Source organism: Xyrauchen texanus, chromosome 1, assembly GCF_025860055.1.
Source record: "Xyrauchen texanus isolate HMW12.3.18 chromosome 1, RBS_HiC_50CHRs, whole genome shotgun sequence".
Classification (NCBI taxonomy): domain Eukaryota; kingdom Metazoa; phylum Chordata; class Actinopteri; order Cypriniformes; family Catostomidae; genus Xyrauchen; species Xyrauchen texanus.
Genome location: NC_068276.1, coordinates 42,770,343 through 42,790,900, shown reverse-complemented (window position 1 = coordinate 42,790,900; position 20,558 = coordinate 42,770,343). Strand labels below are relative to the sequence as shown.

Below are 20,558 nucleotides of genomic sequence, written 5' to 3'. Positions count from 1 at the left end.
CTATGCTTCTAACAATACTACACTAACAAATATGCTAATTAACTACCTAGGCTACACGAAATAATCTAAATAACTATATAAATGCTATGCTAAATAGATGCTAAAATACTCTATCCTGATCGTTTTCAATACTCGCAATTCCAACTCCTGGCTCGCTACAGTGGTTTTGACGATATGAGATGGTTTTTATACTGGCATGGGCGTGGTAGCTCGTACCAAGGGCGTGGTGAGCTGGAACCTGCTTATGTCAGCTGTCACCGCTAACGTCACGAAGTACCGCAAACAGCCAATAGGAAAATTCAACTGCAGTAGCCACCGTTCAACCTGAAGAGGGCAGCACTCAGACGTTTTTACACCATATATTGTAGAATTAAAACACTTTATACACAAATGTCAAAAAAATTACTTGAATCAATGACCAGTACTAATAAAGCCCCATTCTTACAGATCATTAACAAAAAAAGTTGGTTTAGGGTTTAGTTACCCTTTAATGCACACAAAGTTTTAAAAGGAATATTAAATTCTGATAAAAAAAAAGAGAAATAAAAGCAGGTGGTCGAAATTAATTTGTCAGTAATACATTTTGTGGCACCAATGCTGTCATTTAAGCTTAATTTGTATTGAACCTGGAATATTCCTTTAGAACTATTAGCGATGAGCTAATATGAGCTATGAGTGAGACATCATGCAGGCGCTACTTTGACGGCGGAAGCACGCCTGCGCGCCTGCGCGCCAGAGGCGCCGGTAGATCAACTCGGGAAGGTCGATTGAAGCCCTTTTAGCCGACAAACATGATGTCCCTTGCCGCCCGTTCGGGTGCATTTCCCCCTTACCTTCTAACTACAAATCATGCCGTGGCAGGTCCACTGAAGGCTTTGATTCCGGGCGTCGTCACGAAGAGCGATAAACTCTTGATGGACACAAAAAAACCGTTCCTGTGTCGCGAGTCCTTGTCTAGCCAGAGCGCTAAATCCGGGCTTGCCGTGTCCGTCAGCATCAACGGTGAGTGTCATCGCGGCGCACTGTGAAATCGAGAGCCCCGGTCTCATCTGAGCGACAGCAGGCCGTTTAGAGCGAGCGCATTCAAGGGCACAATGTACTTTGTGTTTAGTGTGTGTCTAAAAAGGTTTAAGGCGCTTGTAGTGTTGTATTGAAATAAATTTGGACTAATTGTTAATTTGAGCAGAATTTAATCTGTAGTTACAAACAGCAGCAGCTCACATGCTAGCGCAGTTTGTGTAGCCGAGGTCTCGCTAATGGCTGGCTGGAGTAGCTGCAGTCTGTGGGGTGTGTGTGGATGAGTAAAACAGTTGCACTTTTAAGACCTGTTATTTTGGGTTTAAGAATAAATGATAGCATTTTATGATTTATAAAAAAAGTTGGAAAGCATTTACAAGACCTTACTTGCCTACCAAAAATAGGCAGACCTGTGACAAGTGAAATTTACTTGAGTAAAACTAGTGTTTGTAGTGAATGTTATAAAATGGTATTTAATAGATTAAAAGTCAAAAGAGATACAAAATTAAGAGTACAGCTACAATTAGTGGATATTTGCACATTGCCATTAGTCTTCAGCTTTGTACCCTCTAGATAATAAACTCTTCACTGACATAACATATACATTTATAACACATTTAACATTATATTGCAATTTATATTGTATGTGTCCTTACATATTTGCAAGCATTTATTTTTATCCATTAAATGTCGTTTTCTCTACAAAAAATAGAAGAAAAAAATATTACTGATTGGTTTGTAATTTTCAGCTCGTTCTTACTGAATACTTTTTTCAATAAAATATATATATATATATATATATATATATATATATATATATATATATATCACACAGTTGAGTAATAACATCCGAGGCATATGCAAAATTGCAAAAATTAAATGGTCATTTATTATACGTAACATTTATTCTAAAATCATTCAATAATATTTGAGAATTGGAAATGCCCAAATATTGTTTGAATAATCAGCCGTGTCAATGCATCTCATATTAAATTTTTCTTCTATGCAGTGTCTCACTCATATTATTTTCTTCTTAGCTCTCTGTGGAGTGCGTTTCGCCCACACAGACATCAAGGTCCCTGATTTCTCTGACTACCGTCGGCCTGAAGTTTTGGACCCAAAGAAGTCCTCACAAGAGAGTGGTGAGGCCCGGCGGGCCTTCTCTTATCTGATCACAGGTTCCACTGCTGTGATTGGAGTCTACACTGCCAAGACAGTCGTCACACAATTTGTCTCCTCCATGAGTGCCTCAGCTGACGTGCTGGCTTTGTCTAAGATTGAAATTAAGCTATCAGACATCCCTGAGGGTAAGAACATGACCTTCAAATGGAGAGGGAAGCCCCTGTTTGTCCGCCATAGAACAGAAAAGGAGATCGCAGTTGAGGCTGATGTTAATCTTGCTGAGCTTCGAGACCCCCAGCATGACAAAGACCGAGTTTTGAACCCATCCTGGGTAATCGTCATCGGTGTGTGCACCCACCTTGGCTGCGTGCCCATCGCTAATGCTGGTGACTATGGTGGCTATTATTGCCCCTGCCACGGCTCACATTACGATGCATCTGGTCGCATTAGAAAAGGACCCGCTCCACTCAATCTGGAGGTGCCTTTCTATGAGTTCCCAGACGATGAAACAGTGATCGTAGGATAAAGGAAAGGACTATGCTCCAAAACTATGATCAACACTGAATCTGTTCTTTCCTGGTCTGTTTTTGCCCATCTTGTTTCAGACACAAATTATCTACATTGACTAAGTGGTTAAGAAAGTTTAATTGTAAGAAATAAATGTGTATTTTATCTTCTAGAAAGCCTCCGTAAGTGTTATTTATTCAGGCTCAACATATAAATCAAGTTTTCTTGACAATTACATGGGATGGTTGTTTTATGCAATGTAGGTAATCCACATAAGGAGGAAATTAGATCTCCGCTATAGACTCATAATATGAAGAGAAAAATGTCAAAGCCTTGGAAATTTTTTAACCGCAGAAACTCATAAGGGATGGTTGCAGCAGGGTATTTTTCATTTGTAGGTGAACAAAATGTAATTACTTCAGCAGAACTCCAGCAATGATACAATGTTCAAGGTGACAGATTGCTGTGATACTGTGAAACATACTTTTTTCACAAGAATAAATTCACAAGCAGTGATGATTGTTACGATTTTTTGATTATAGCTAGATTTTATAGGAACCTAAGTACAGCAAATATAAAATATTTATTGATTTTTAAAATATACTTGCATAATCTATTCCTAATAAACTGTGAGAAGAAAGAGCTCTAAGATGTAAACTGAATAAAAGCTTCACACAAACAATATAAACTTCACATTTTTAAAGGCCTTTTTAGGGACACATATTAGCTCCCAAAATTACACCTAAAACTTAAACAGATCACCAGAATGTGACTAGTATTAGAATGCTGCAAATATAAAGTAAAACTTGATAAAGATAATGAATTGTAAGCTTAAGAAAATTCAAACAGTCTTAACATCAAAACTGCAGATATTAATGTTTCACTACTAATTTAGAAATTTCCATCACCTCGTCCAGATTTATCTAGAGTAAAAGTGTTTTTTTGTTTGTTTTTTTTTATTAATATAGAGGCATCATATGGTGCTGGAGGTTCAAATCTGTACATCTGCTGTGCCTAGGGGAAAGTAGAGAAAATGTGCATACCTCTCATGCTGTCTTAACATGAGCAGTAGTGATTAAGGAAGTTAAACCTGGCCAACATGGCTGTCATTCCCAGACTTCATTGAGTAAACCATCCATGAATAGAAGTACTTGATGTCTCTCTTGATAGAGCAAAGGAGAGACAAGTAATGCTTTAATGCTCTCAAGTTTAGTTTTTTGTTTAATCAAGGTTCTATTCACACTTTGTTAGAAGGGATGAATTGATGCTGTGTTCATTTGTGCAACACCTGTTGTACAACCTCATTTTACAAAAAAATATTAAACAGATGGTTAAGATTCGAAATGTTGATTTATTTTGAAAAGGGTTGTGTATTGATATAGATTGTCCGATTCACAAGCTTTTGATTCAATATCAATTCATATGGATTTATTTCATTTATAATGTTCCTTTTGCTTAAAATTAAAATAAATTATCTCCCAGCTAATGCTATTAATTATACAGGGGACCTTTTAACTAGGTACAGTAGGAAAACATTTATTTTACAAATTATATTTTACTACTTTTTCATCATTTCTCACATTTTGGCTTTTTAAAAATTAACAAATACAGTTGAAGTCTAAAGTTTACACCTTAGCCAAATACATTTAAACTCTTAAATTCACAATTCCTGACATTTAATCATAGAAAACATTCCCTGTCTTAGGCCAGTTAGGATCACTATTTTAAGAATGTGGAATGTCAGAATAATAATAGAGAGAATTATTTATTTCCGCTTTTATTTCTTTCATCACATTCCCAGTGGGTCAGAAGTTTTAAATACATTTTGTTAGTATTTGGTAGCATTGCATTTACATTTTTTACTTGGGTCAAATGTTTTGGGTAGCCTTCCACAAGCTTCTCAAAAATAAGTTGCTGGAATTTTGGCCCATTCCTCCAGACAGTACTGGTGTAACTGAGTCATGTTTGTAGGCCTCCTTGCTCACTCGCGCTTTTTCAGTTCAGCCCACACATTTTCTATCGGATTGAGTTTGGGGCTTTGTGATGGCCACTCCAATACCTTGACTTTGTTGTCCTTAAGCCATTTTGCCACAATTTTGTCAGTATGCTTGGGGTCATTGTCCATTTGGAAGACCCATTTGTGACCGAACTTCCTAGCTGATGTCTTAAGATGTTGCTTCAATATATCCACATAAATTTACTCTCTCGTGATGACATCTATGTTGTGAAGTGCACCAGTCCCTCCTGCAGCAAAGCACCCCCACAACATGATGCTGCCACCCCAATGTTTCACGGTTGGGATGGTGTTCTTTGACTTGCAAATCTGACCCTTTTTCTTCCAAACATAACGATGGTCATTATGGCCTAACAGTTAAATTTTTGTTTAATCAGACCAGGGGACATTTCACCAAGATCTTTGTCTCCATGTGCACTTGCAAACTGTAGTCTGGCTTTTTTTATGGTGGTTTTGGAGCAGTGGATTCTTCCTTGCTGAGCAGACTTTCAGGTTATGTCGATATAGGTTTTACTGTGGATATAGATACTTGTCTACCTGTTTCCTCCAGAATCTTCACAAGGACCTTTGCTGTTGTTCTGGGATTGATTTGCACTTTTCGCCGCAAACTACGTTCATCTCTAGGAGACAGAATGCATCTCCTTCCTGAGCGGTATGATGGCTGTATGGCCTAATGGTGTTTACACTTGCATACTATTGTTTGTACAGATGATGTGGTACCGTCAGGCAGTTGGAAATTGCTCCCAAGTATGATCCAGTCTTGTTGAGGACAATTTTTTTTTCTTAAGTCTTGGCTGATAATTGTGCTATTATGTCAAGCAAAGAGGCACTGAGTTTGAAGGTAGGCCTTACAATACATCAATTTGTGGTTTAATACAAAAAAGCTGCTTAAAGGCACAGTTAATTTAGAGTACGTACATTTCTGACACACTGGAACTGTGATAGTTGTAAAATGGCAGGCAAAACTGCTAAAAATACATAGATTTGCCTCTTGAAGGTCTCTGCGTTGTTCTGTCTTTTCTGAGCACTGAAGTAAAGCAATTATTGTTAATAATTTGCACTTTACAAATTCATCCCGTTATTAATTTTATCTGACTCCAATTTTATATTAATCTGACTCCAATTTTAAGTTGACCTCTGATTTAGATTAAAGCTCTAAATTATTTCTGATTATTCTTTTATTTTAATCATTTAAGTTATTGATTACTCTGAATCCTCTTCTATTCATTTACCTTTTGATCAGTTTCTAATGAGATTTAAACTGATAGTCTTTAAGTGGCTTCCTCCTACATTAAAGCTTCAGTTATGATAGAAATGATTCTTAAAATGGGATTCTCCTGCTCAGTTCCTCCAGAGCGGTTTCTCCTATTTTAAAGACCCAGTATTGCTATAAATGATTTCAGAGGAATACAGAATTAATCAAAAAGTAACAATTTATTTGCCAGGTAGGATTTAAAACACAAGTTAAAGAAACAAGTGAAAGAACATACCTGGCAGTTGAGAAAAGTACATGTAATTGCAAAGCATGGGAAATCTGAATGCAGATTCCTATTATTACAGTTACACACATCGAGGTGTGGGATCATCTGACTACAGAGAACCTTGAGCTCTGGGCCAGCTTTCCTTAAATACCCAGAGGGAATACACATTGTGTACCAAATGGTATTATCCTTTGATCAATGAGAATTTGGGGGTAAAAAGGTTCTTGGCTTCCTGGTGTTACACCTTCAAGGATGGGTTAGACCTCCGGAATTATTCAGTATTTGGCAAAGACCTTATAACTTTGTTGTCATTAAATTTTACAAACCTGGGTACAAAACACTATACCAGACACACCGAGATATTTTAAATGATACCAAACATGTTACACAAGTTACATGATTTGTATACATCAGATATGGTCTTTTGTTACATACAGACCTTAGGTGAGTTTGAGGTGATTCTGGGCTGAAGGGGAATGGATGAGGAGAAGAGGGGAGAGAATGGGACAGATGTGTAAGGGCAACAACGAGGTGTGATTTTACAGTCTTCGCTCAGTGGGGTGTGATGCCTCAAAAGGAGTTGCTAATTGTGAGTTCATTTGTTGATTTTCTGAAAGATCATACATTTACTCTTTGCCTTTGAATGTAAACACATTGGCACCCCGCCTTACATAGTCAACTAAAAGTGAAACAATCTGTACACTGAAACAATTGTTGGAAAAATGACTTGTGTCATGTACAAAGTAGATGTCCTAAACGACTTACTAAAACTATAGTTTACTAATATGAAATCTGTGGAGTGGTTAAAATAGTTTTATTGACTTCAACTTAAGTGTATGTAAACCTCTGATTTCAACTGTACATGGATTCAATCAATAAATAAGATATTATATTTAATATTTTATTGTTACATATTTGTTAAATTGCATAATTTGTACTATTTACAAGTTTTTACATTGATTTGTTGAACATGTGTTAAAACCTGTCTCAACAAACAAACAAAAAAGCATTTCGATAAACAACACCTTTAAATGAGCTCATGTTAACAAGAGAGGATCTGAATTGCTTTACCTCATCTGTGCGATGCATGATTAGGATTAAATGTGTTTTGTAGTTGTTTTTGATCACCAGCTGACTAACAGAAATGGTATTATGTGAGTATTCCATGACAAATGGGTTGCGTGGATCTCGTCTTTGACACACATTACATGGAACAACTTTTACTCTCAACACGCTGTGAAAGGATCTTTGCTACTGAACGCTTCAGGACTAAACTACACAATTACTGATGAGTAAAATGTAAACATTTACCAGTCAGTTGCCAAATATATTCACTTTAGTCACATAGCAGGAAATTTGGTTGCAAATGTGAGTGGTTTCCTATCGTAGCTCAGGGTTGAGCTCTAACTCCGCCCACTACTGCTCAGACCAAACTGAAGGCAGCCATGACAGATTTATTTGGGGTCAACTGCTGATCAAATTAAGGCAGGCATATTAAAAATTTTTGCAATGGGGCAGAGACATTAAACTGTATAATGGGTTAGACATTTCGTGTATTAAAAGATTGGATAACTAAGTGACTATTTGTGCTCCAATAGTCTGGTGGAAACACAGGATTTTATGACAAAACGTACCCTCTTGTGCAGCTGTAGTAGCTCTGGGTTTAGTGACGGTAAGTGTTTGAGTTGTCTCGCTGGAGATCCGGGTTCAAATCCAACACATTGATGTACTTTTTCCCCATGTCTCTACTCTTAATATTTCCTATAATACTACTTATAGTAATAAATAAAATATTAAATGCAGTGGTTTGGTCACAGTGAAGGTTGTGGAGTTGAGAGGTGGATTTGATACAGATAAAATGAACCATGGTTTTACTGTAGTAACAGTGTGTTTTGGTGGAAACAGTATAGTTCTGATGTGCTAACCATAGTGTTACTCCAGTAACATGTTGTTAATAGTAACCATGTTTAATTGTGTGGTTGTGGCTATGGTGATACTATGGTTACTGTTGTAAAAACCATGGTTCATTTTTGTAAGGTTAGGAGTTTGTGTAGGTTGTCGGTGGGACTCCAAATAAGCACAATAAAAATGCTGCAGTGATGCCACTCTACTGTATGTTTGTATTTAAAAAGGGGTGTAAGAGTATCTGCCACTATTTGCACTACAGTGTAAATAGCATCTGCCTTAAGCTTTAAATGGTCTTAACCACAATTCTTTGGTCAGAAAATTAGCAAGAATTGAACAAATAGATAAAGCAACTTAGTACGGGATAGTTTTTCCATTTGATTTCTTAACATTTTTAAGCAGCCTTGTGGGTAAACTTGCAGACAGCTTTTTACAGAAAGAGGCCAGGGTGCTTCCCCTCACACCTTCCATGGGCCTGGGAAGACTGGCCGCTAATGATGCCGCAGACCCACGCACCATGAATACAGGAAGGGAGCGGCCGTCAGACCCCACCTAAGCCTGGGCCACTCCATGGACATACCCCTGACCTTCATTGAGCAACTGTTTCACAGTGAGGATGCCTAATTCAGCTTTATTTTTTAACTCTTTTCCCCTTGGACACAATTTTTCCCATTTATGAAAATGTTATGTTTATTATTATTTTCCAATAAATGACTCTCTGTGGCTTTCTATATGTAGTGTATATTTATTTAGACATTATGCCAGGTTAAAAGAGTCAACATGCTCCTGAGCCAGGGCTTCGGAAGACAGTCGAGGTGACACCATCATACAGCATTGGTGCCACTAGGCACAGGCACAAATCATTTGCTTCATCCAAACCATTCTTTGTAGTTTAACAAATGCTAGATTCAGAAATGACTTCTATTACTACCTAGTCTTTTTAAAAATGTTTACATTTTCTGAATGTGTTTGGGTAGTCGCCCTGGACCCAGCATATTTAGTGATTTCGTTTTTAAAGCAGGGCAATGGTCTGCTATACCTAATAATCATTATTATGTCTTTGACAGCAACATGCAACTCTGGGTATTTTAATAAATTTAATACACTGGATTTTCATGTTTACTCACTTCTTGTGCCCAAGGGCACTCACCACTTTTTACATGCAACCTGCTTTGTCTTATTGCCCTCAACACTGTGCCAGGTCTGCCTGCCATTCGCATTGGCAGACATACAGACCTCATTGACAGAATGATAATATCACAGGGAATGTCAGGAAAATGTTGTGTACAAGCCAGAAATCATGGAGATCCCTGGTCCAAACACACTTGTTTAGAAACCAATAGACATCTCTTAATTGGGCTAATTTCTGGGCAAACCTTCCCCCTGAAAAGCCAATTTTAGCCATATGTCAAATTCAGGGGCCATCCATCACTGACTGATTGGCTGATTGAAATTGTAATAGATTACAATAAATGTATGTCAGTATAGGATTGGTTTTCATTGGCTTGAGATGCACATGTGCTCTTAAATTTGAGTTGGACTGCATAATTCAATACAAAATCTGCCACTCTATTCTACACTCATATCACACTTCTGTTGCTTTGTTTATCATCTCTTCATAGTTTGAACTGATCCCTTCAAAGTCTATGGTTGAGGTGCATGATGATTTGTGGCAGCGGGGGCGTGGTCAAGCGCCCGTCCGGGAGAAAAAAGCGGTAAGGGCGCTCACACCTGAGCTAAATTATGTCTAACACCTGTGTCTAATTGCAGTAGCATGAGGAGAGCGGCATAAAAAGCAGCAGCGACGGAGCCTCTAGAGGGAGAACCCGACACCAAGGCAAAGAAGAGAACATAGTGTATAGCGACATTGTCTATAAGAATTCAAATTAAAGAATCTTACCTTTGAAGCCGACGCTGTTGGTGGAACGATTTAATAAAACGCTCAAAAATATGATTCGTAAATTCGTGCATGAAGATGCTAGGAATTGGGACAAGTGGCTGGACCCCCTGTTATTCGCAGTACGAGAGGTTCCGCAAGCCTCCACTGTGTTTTCCCCATTTGAGCTGCTGTACGGGCGACGCCCACACGGGGTCCTCGACGTCATCCGTGAAGCTTGGGAGGAGGGACCTTCTAATAGTAAAAATGAAATTCAATACGTTCTTGATCTTCGAGCAAAACTCCACACACTGGGGCAATTAACACAGGAGAATTTGCTCCAGGCTCAAGAACGCCAACGCCGGCTGTATGACAGGGGTACTCAGCTACGGGAATTTGCACCGGGAGATAAGGTGCTTGTATTACTCCCAACATCGAGCTCGAAATTACTCGCCAAGTGGCAAGGACCTTTTGAGGTCACACGACGAGTAGGGGATCTCGATTATGAGGTTAAACGTACCGATAGAGGGGGCGTGCGTCAAATATATCACCTCAACCTCCTGAAATTGTGGAGAGAAGAGGCGGCCTCTGTGACGTTGGCAACGGTAGTTCCGGAGAGGGCGGAGCTCGGACCGGAGGTAAACAAATCCTGCAATCCTAACACCCCGAATTCGCAGACGTGTTTTGTCATCTACCGGGCCGCACAAACATCATACAGCACCACATCGAGACCTAGCCAGGCGTGTTGGTACGTTGCCGCCCCTATTGCTTGCCCGAACATAAAAAGAAAATAGTTCGGGAAGAATTGGACGCGATGCTTGAGATGGGAGTAATAGAAGAATCCCACAGCGATTGGTCCAGCCCGGTCGTCCTTGTTCCCAAGAGCGACGGGTCTGTACGTTTCTGTGTGGATTATAGAAAAGTCAACGCGGTGTCTAAATTTTATGTGTACCCAATGCCCCGTGTTGATGAACTGCTCGATCGGTTAGGTACTGCTCGGTTTTATTCGACCTTAGATCTAATGAAGGGTTATTGGCAGATCCCCTTGACACCAATATCCTGTGAAAAAATGGCCTTCACCACGCCGTTTGGATTACACCAATTCGTGACACTTCCTTTCGGTTTGTTCGGGGCACCAGCCACGTTTCAGCGTCTCAAGGATAGGATCCTCAGACCGCACACTGCTTACGCCGCTGCCTATCTAGACGATATCATCATTTATAGCAACGATTGGCAGCGGTACATGCAACATCTGAGGGCTGTCCTGAGATCGCTGCGGCGGGCAGGGCTCACGGCAAACCCAAAAAAGTGCGCGGTTGGGCGGGTGGAGGTACGGTATCTGGGGTTCCACTTGGGTCATGGCCAGGTGCATCCCCAAATTGACAAGACCGCGGTGATTACGACTTACCCAAGACCAAAAAGGGTGTGAGGCAGTTCCTGGGGCTGGCTGGCTATTACAGAATGTTTGTGCCTAATTATTCGGATGTCACCAGCCCGCTGACTGACCTCACTAAAAAGGGGGCTCCAGATCCGGTCCAATGGTCGGAGCAGTGCCAACAGGCATTTACACAGATTAAAGCTGCACTTTGTGGGGGGCCACTTTTGCATGCACCTAACTTCTCTCTCCCCTTTGTATTACAGATGGACGCTTCAGACAGAGGGTTGGGGGCCGTACTCTCGCAGGTGGTGGAGGGGGAGGAGCGCCCAGTGATGTACATTAGCCGGAAGCTCTCCTTGAGGGAGACCAAGTACAGCACCATAGAGAAGGAGTGTCTGGCCATCAAGTGGGCGGTCCTCACGCTCCGATACTACCTGCTGGGGCAGGCCTTCACCCTCTGCCCGGATCATGCCCCACTCCAGTGGCTCCACCGCATGAAAGATACTAACGCCCGGATCACCTGGTGGTATCTGGCCCTCCAGCCTTTTAAGTTCAAGGTGGTCCACAGACCGGGAGTGCAGATGGCTGCCGCTGACTTCCTCTCCAGAAATGGGGGGGGGGAGTGGTAGGCAGGCCGGATGACGCCCCGGCCTGAGTAGGGCGGTGGGGGTATGTGGCAGCGGGGGCGTGGTCAAGCGCCCGTCCGGGAGAGAAAAGCGGTAAGGGCGCTCACACCTGAGCTAAATTATGTCTAACACCTGTGTCTAATTGCAGTAGCATGAGGAGAGCGGCATAAAAAGCAGCAGCGACGGAGCCTCGAGAGGGAGAACCCGACACCAAGGCAAAAGAAGAGAACATAGTGTATAGTGACATTGTCTATAAGAATTCAAATTAAAGAATCTTACCTTTGAAGCCAACGCTGTTTCCCGTGTCTTCCTTAGTGGAAAAGCGTCACGTGATTAAAATACTGGAAATGTAATTTTTTTTAAAAAGGATATGTGACAGCGGCACAAGAAAACCAAGAAAATAAGCTCTCTCTCTCTTATTTTTTGCTCTCCTATTATCTGGTGTGTCACATTAATGTAATAATCCCCCATTTGTCTCTGGGGTGATCAGATTACGATGAAAGATTTATTAGGCTCCCCTTGTTTTGCATAATTTAAAATAGTAATGAGTTTTTATTTTCTTTATTAAGAATGGCTGCTAATGCATCTATTCCACACATATAATTAAATCTGTTTATTAATCTGTGCCCTCTCTTATGACAAAGTATGACTTTATTTTTGATAAACCAAAAGTGTTATTCACAAGTGACAAATGATCTGGCACATGTCTTATTCAACCTACATATATTTATGACAAATAACTGGAATTTATACTCCAAGAATCATGCCTGAATACATACATTTAACCACTGGAGTCATATTAATTACTATAATGCTCCATTTATGTGGATTTTTCAAAATTTTGGCACCCATTTTCTTGCAATGTGAGGACATACAGAGCTGAAATATTATTATAAATATCTTAATTTCTGTTCTGTAGAAGAAAGAAAGTCATACACCTGTTATGCATGAAGGTGAGTAAATCATGATATAATTTTCATTTTTGGGTGAACTAACCCTTAAAGAATGAAACCAACAGAAGCATTTACTGATTTATCAGTGCCCCGAATTTCATGATGTGAACTGATCTTGGTTATAAACATCAGAAATCTTCATTACATAGCCTTGAGGAAGTTTTTGAGCTTATTAAAGCCTACAATGAAGAGTTTACATTTAAAAAGTTACACAGAGGTCCTTAGAAGACCAAAATATTTGCATAAAAATAATATTATTATTTCAGTTACTAAATGTTTTATCCAACATCAGTCCTGATCATAACTACCAAGTATTCATTTTCAGGATTTTAACCCTCTAAATGCTAATATTGCTAATATTCATTATTATTTTTTGTGCAGTGACAGATTAAAAAAATTTAATAAAATAAAAAAACACTCAGTAATTAGAGGAAAAAATATCTGCATCACAAAACTGCCATAAAAATATTACATATTAATATTATTTTCCACTTTCACTGACTTTTATTTTTAAGCAACATCAGTCCTGATCATAACTACCAAATATTAATTTTCAGGATTTTACCCCTTTAGATGCCAGTTTGTTTACATTATGCCACTGTTGTTTATTACACAAACACACACACACACACACACACACACACACACTCACACAGATTTCTCAGTACACACATACAAAACACACCCACACAATTTTAGCTGCAAACAGAAAATAGGAAAAAAGCATGTATTTGCTCCATGAGCCAAATGGCGCCATCTGGTGGAAAGTTTTTAATAATTTAATTTTGAAGCCAGGGTTCCGGAATTGAAGCATAATATCATATAATTCATGATATTATGCATTAATGGCACTGGGATCAAATATTGCAGTTTTAATGTGTTTCAATGGCAACTTTTTTTCCTTATGATCCCGAGTGTAACTATTTTCTGTTCACAGTGTATTATAGATACATATAGTAACTGAGGTTGAAATATAAAAATTCCCCAAACATTACACACCTTTGGCAAAATTAATGGCAGTTGGAAAAAACAAACATTTAAAAGACAAAAATGAAGTTCGCACAAGGGTTGATTAGGTTCACAAGGCATCATTGGCATTGAGAAATTCTGTGGAAGTTCAAAACAAATGTTTATATATTACTCTAAATAAAATTATTGTTATAGAATAGCAACATTCCTTATTAGATTGAAATAATAACAAGCCTAATAAACTTATCTCAAGTGACTCTTAAACAGACTAATTTAGTGCAAAATGATCTCTCTGTGTGCATTATGATAGTGGGCTTTAAAAGCCAAGAATGGAGAAATTCACAGAGATTCCCTATTGTCACACCCAAGCCCTCTGATATGTGCATGAGAGAGAATAGGTGGAAATTAGATATTACATAGAAATTGTCATATCATTAGGGGAAATTGATCTCTGCTTTCATACTATGGTGCAGCTGGAGCTTTGAAAGCCCCATTAAAGCAACCCTCTGCATGTGGCAGTGTGTACCATGCCCAAACCGAGTGCCAAGAATGGAGCCTAAATGACTCTTCACTCTGAAGTGAAGCTGGAGAGTGAGGTTGACATGGGGGGCTAGAGAATAATAAACCTAAGTCTCTCTTTTCTTCCTTCTTGTGTGCCATGAGCTTTTGTCTTCTCACAAGCAGGCGCTGATCTACTGGTTGGGCTGTGAAGAGCTTCATTAATCCTGTCAATCAACAGAAAACGACAGCTGAGTCATCCTCTAGGCAAAAGTAGAAAGGAGGAAAACAGAACCCAGAGTCACCCTATGGCCACTCCCCTATTCATTGCACAATCACTCTGTGCCATTACTCAAATTTTGCGTTTCATCTCTTTTTATCATTTTGTGCTTTAATAGCCACCTCGTTTATTGTTTTATTTTCACCAGGATTTGCTTAATGTTTCTGAGACCTTGATCCTCTCTCTTGCCCTTCTGTAACCCATTTACTAGTAATTCCAGTGTATCTCTCTCTCTCTCTCTCACACTCACTCTCTGCTTGCCTCCATTCCATATCTCCTCCATGTTCTATAGTCCTTTATATCTGCCCTCAAAGGAAGAAAGAAGCCGCACTTTGAATGATAGGGATGGGGCTCTCAGCAGGACTCTATAATGTTGTTTATATCAGAGTAATTAACACTTCTTTGAACTCATCGTCATTGGCATATCCAATTAGTTGCCTCTCCCTTTCCACCAAATAGCACATAAAGAGTAAGCCCTTAAACAATGGATTCAGTACATAGATTTCAAGAAGTCTGAGACATAATCAACTTGAATATAAATGCAGAAATTTTAGGATGAAGCATTGATGTGTCGGGCCAATTTATGTGTTCACTATAGCCTGGCTGGAGTCTCTACTCTTCTATAATATGACACTCCTTTAGTAGATTCATTTTCAAGTTCAGAGTGTCTGTGGTATGTGTGTTTGTGCAATTATGACTCACTCGAGAGGATAATCTCCCTCTTAGTGAATGTTCCAACAGTGAATTATGTTTCACTGTTTAGGAGTTTTGCTGTTTTTATATAACATTTTTATTTTAAATTACATATATATATATATATATTTTTTTACCAATTGCTGATAATCATTTGGAGACTGCAAGAATTTTGTGTAAAATAGTGTGGCTGAGTGCAGAGGGAGAGAAAAGGGAGAAAAAGTAGCACCATACAGGGAAAGCAATGTGAGGGAGAAATTAAATAATTTAGGGAATCCCAAAAGGAAAGCTTACTACGCCACACTGTTATTATACATGGGGAAATACTAACCCAATCAGAAAAACAGAAAAGGCACACAATTTCGAAAGTTCCAAACATAAAGGGTCAAGATATGGGGATACAAATGTACAAAAATAGTCCGGATTATTATCTTACCTACAAATGAAACCGAAAGAAACTGGACACTCATTCCTTCATTTATAAGTGATATAAAATGAGTACAGGCAATCTATTGTGTGGTTCACAATAGGCTTTACACACTCAAAAAGGACAAAAAAACAAGAAAAAGAAATATTTGCTGTACCTCACAGAGGGCTGATGCTTACCAGGAGCAGGTTGGCTAGCCAACAGCATGATCCCCCCCATAAAGACACATCACCCACAGGTGTAAAATTTCACACAGGTGAATCAGTTGTGAATACATAGTACTCTGTGACAGGGGCACTACCACCATAAGCGACGAACGGCTAGCCCCCTACTCTGGGTCCTGAAATTATACAAACAATGAGCACCATAATAAACCAACAAAACAAAAAGTAAAAAACTTAAACGAGGGTCTTAACCCACACAAAACATAATATGTTAGCGTGAAAAGCAAGGGAGAGGGAGGCTAATGACAAATCAACCTGCTACGATCAATTTCACACAAACAATAACAAAAGTAAATAGTTCCAATCGGAACAAAATAAACACCATTTCCAAACTCAAGACTATCTGACAGGCCCCAGACATAAACGTCCAGAGAGAATTATCACAATTCTCAACAAGTCCCAAAACAATGTCAGGCACAGGGTTTTGAAGGGAAACCATGCAAGAAACAAAACAAAACCGCAAAAACAGACAGAAAAACAAAACAAAATAGCAGTGTCAGGACTTCAGCCCTGCAACATTAATGCAGACAGACACATTCTGATGTACAGATTATTTCACCTGAAAAGGACAAACAATTACAAAAAGCTAAAATTGGCATAGTATATGACTAACGAGTTTACATACCGGAAATATTGAAGCAACAGCCATGAATACGGCTACGAATACACAGGCTGTGTCTCGTTTTGAAGGCTGCATCCTCCGAAGGTCACATTTGTGGACCGCATACATCATCAAGGCTGTCTCATTTCAGAAAAGAGAATAGGACACTTCAAATGCAGCCTTCTAATGCGACCCTCTTTCACAGGAATTTGGAGGATGCATGAGGTCTATCCTTCATGGGCACTCACAACCCACAATTCTTTGCTTCAACGGAAACGTAAAAAAAAAAAGATTATGCCAATTTGCCCGTAATTGCGATGTTCAAACGCAAGGAATGTTAATTCCCAAGTTGAAATACCTCAGTAGATGGGTGCAGAGTATATAACATGTATAATTATATTAATATATAATTAAAATAAAGTATTAGACTAAAAGTCCACCTGTAAAATACATTTTCTTTTCTCTTTACATCATTATAACTCTCCTAAAATTTACCTCATACATTCCCTTACAAAGGGACTTTGTTCCCTTCTCACTCAGAGCCCTAGCACTTGTTAAAGAGTGGTGTGCTGTCATAGCAACCATGTTACATTCTGCTTCCATTCCTCCTACGAAGGCCGTCTCATTTATATGAGACTTGTTTAAAGGAGGACGCTCCGTATTCTGCAGCCTTCAAAGGACATGTCCTACCTAGTATGCAGCCTTCCAAACGAGACACAGCCACAGATGCCCATGGCACAAGCAGACTAGAGGAAGGTAGCAGTCAGGCACCGAGGTCGACACAAGTCTCGTGCAAACAATCGCTTTCACATACAGGGAAACTAACTTTAGCCCTGGGAACCAGAGCTAACCAGTTCCAGTTCCAAATCCAACAACACATATGCTTTCTCTCTCTCCAGACGGACACTTGACAATGCACCCGCTGCCACAGACACATTGCTTGAAAGTGACATTTTACCACTTAAATCAACTGTGGCAGTCATTTGCTCTTACACTCTTGCATGTTAACATTTCTGTCATGTATTACCCTGTCGTGTTTCACCTTGCTCCTAAGTTTTCACTTCTGTCCGTTATTTAATTCCATAGTCTCCTTGTTAACGTTCGTGTTCACTGTCATTGTTCTCACCTGTGTCTTGTTTGTAATTATCCTGCCTCGTGTGCATATTAACCCTGTTTGCCTTCCACTCTCTGTCGTTTGTTGAATGTTGATGTTTGCTCCCATGCCTGTGTTTCCAGTGTTTCCAGTGTTTCCAGTGTTTCCAGTGTTTCCAGTGTTTCCAGTGTTTCCAGTGTTTCCAGTGTTTCCAGTGTTTCCAGTGTTCCAGTGTTCCAGTGTTCCAGCGTTTTTGTGTTTTGCTTTCATTTTACCCATCGTGGTTGTTTTGTTTGCTCCTGTTGTGTCTGTTCATCAATAAACCTGCATTTGGATCCTCAACCTTTGTCTGCCTCCGTCCTCATTCGTAACAATTTCTGTGAATAGCTTCCATCTTTTTGATATGATAAAAGTTCTACGATAAAATACAAATAACCAATAAAGAAGAAAACAAAAAAACAAAAATGAATCTTTACTACCAATTTTGAACATGAAATTGATCACTTCCTTTTAAAAGAGCATGCAAACTAATACATGTCCAGTGTATTTGGACAGAATTTAACACTATTAATTGAATAGGCCCAATCATTGTGTAGGACAACAAAATGTTAGGGTTTTAAATGACAGTAACAAGATTTGGTTTTATCGCATTGAAGTGACATAAGTTTTTGTTTGACTATTTGTTGCATTACAACTTCTTTTAGTACTACTGTATGACTTTTACCTTTATCTAGATAACATACCATTACAATTTCCTTACAAGAAATGCTGGAATTTATTTAAAGGTTTTGGTCGATGTTGAGTATATTGTTGATGTTGTACAGAATATAAAGTATGGCAATTCATTACATTAAATTAAAGCATTTGATGACAAACATTGCACAAGAGTGCTACACTGTTGATGTGCAAGAGGTCTCTTTTTACCATGCATAGGAAACATTAAAAAAAATGTCATGCATCATACTAATAATGCAAAAACAACAGTCTTCCCATGCCTGCTAATTCCCCTTAAATGGTTTATTATGGAGCAGAAAATCAGCTTTAACTGACATTGATAAGACAAGCGTCAGAAGGAAAATGCACACGTGGCGTTCTTTAAAATGTGTCACAGCAGAAATGGCACAATGCTTTGAAACCTATATATGTACAGATACATTCTGCACTACAGTGCAACTTTGCAGTACACTATAGTAGGGAAGGTTTGTAGGTCAAGTCTGGTAGGAATGTGTAGCAACGGACATGCAGACCCTTGATGTAAAGGGCTTACTCTTTTGGAGATTTGACAGGAAGAGTAAACATGCATGCCTCTTAACACTCAAGATGAAATGGTGCAATGCATTTGTTCTTCTTAACACTTGAGATGTAACAGTTTGGCTTATAGGTTAAGGTTATGTGGTTGACAAGGACAGAGATGTAATCAGTGGGCAGATGGAAAAATGAGCCAAAGAGGCTCAAACATCTGCTGGCACTACAGTGATGATGGCCGGCTGAAATATCTCTGCCTGTATGGAGGCTGGCAGGGCCAATCTGCTTCTGATGATTCACTGAGAAACCGGCCAAATTCATTATAGAGAGGGGGCCGTCTGCTCTCCCATGCAGAGGTGAGCTGGTTTGTTTAACAGATCATAGGGGTAGAGCAAATAGCTCCATTCAGTCAAAGACATACCCCGGCTCTGAGAAAGGGGTAAAAAAAAGTGTAAATATTCTAATATTCATTCTGCAGACTGACATGGAATTCATCTGCCAGCTGCTGAAATTGCAGAACACTTTAGTGTATTTGGCCTGAAAAAAGCAAGCTCAGACCAATATTCATTGTTGATGGTTTCATTTCTTGCATAATATGTGTTCTGTTCCATCAAGGCTTCCAGAATTATCCAGAAAATCCTACAAAATGTATTCCACTAATAAAAAGAGACCATTTTAACTTCAAATTAGTTTTGTATTAAAACTGCTCAAAGTTTTTGTAGACAGTTTCTGTGGCTTTCTACCAAAACAAGTAAGGCAGAAAATGTTAAAGGGATAGTTCACCCAAAAATTAATACTCTCATCATTTACTCATCCTCATGATATCCCAGATGTATATAACTTTCTTTCTTCAGCAGAACACATTTGAAGAAATGTATGGACCTCAGTATAGATCCTTCATGTGGTGGAACCACTGCAGAGGAGCGTGATTGGAACAGAGGGCAACGGCCCGCCCCAGCAGGTAGTAGCGTAGGGTCAGAACAGCCCACTTAATCGCAAGGCACTCCTTCTCGATGGTACTATATTTTGTCTCCCTGAAGGAGAGCTTGCGACTAAAAAATAGCACTGGCCGACCCCCCCCCCCCACCACCTCCTGCGAGAACACCGCACCCAGCACCCTGTCAGATGCATCAGTCTGCAAAATAAAGGGGGGAGAGAAATCAGGGGCACGTAAAAGCGGCCCCGCACACAGTGCAGACTTTACCTTAAGGAAGGCCTGTTGGCACGACTCTGTCCACTGGACCGGATCGGGAGCCCCCTTTTTAGTATGGTTTGTCAGTTGGCTGGTGACATCAGAATAACTAGGCACAAACCTGCGGTAGTAGCCAGCCAGCCCCAAAAACTGCCTTACCCCCATTTTGGCCTTGGGCACTGGGCAGGCTGTGATCGCTGTGGTTTTGTCAACCTGTGGACGCACCAGCCCGTGATCCAAGTGGGGCGTTGACGTTCCTGAGCTTGGAGCAAATTCTCCTGTGTTACCTCCCCCAAAGTGTTGAGTTTTGCTCTAAGGTCAAGAACATATTGAATTAGATTTTTACTATTTAAAGGTCCTTCCCGTATGACGTCAAGCACGGCGCGCGGCCGGCACTCATACTGTAACTCAAATGGGGAAAACCCGATGGAGGCTTGCAGGACCTCTTGTACTGCAA

General features: G+C 39.7%; 1 protein-coding gene across 1 annotated transcript; it reads left to right on the top strand.

The window, feature by feature from the left end:
- Positions 1 to 740: 740 nt before the first annotated feature.
- LOC127647539 (cytochrome b-c1 complex subunit Rieske, mitochondrial-like) lies at positions 741 to 3,992 on the top strand. Its single transcript, XM_052131832.1, has 2 exons — positions 741 to 1,002; positions 2,055 to 3,992. The coding sequence occupies exons 1-2, from the start codon at positions 792 to 794 to the stop codon at positions 2,663 to 2,665; spliced, it is 822 nt and encodes a 273-aa protein (XP_051987792.1). The 5' UTR covers positions 741 to 791; the 3' UTR covers positions 2,666 to 3,992.
- Positions 3,993 to 20,558: the final 16,566 nt, after the last annotated feature.

Excerpts from the sequence above, each read along its gene's own strand:
- LOC127647539 (XM_052131832.1), top strand. The coding sequence starts at position 792 with ATGATGTCCCTTGCCGCCCGTTCGGGTGCATTTCCCCCTTACCTTCTA. Across the intron at positions 1,003-2,054 it reads CGTGTCCGTCAGCATCAACG|CTCTCTGTGGAGTGCGTTTC; the intron begins GTGAGTGTCATC and ends TTTTCTTCTTAG.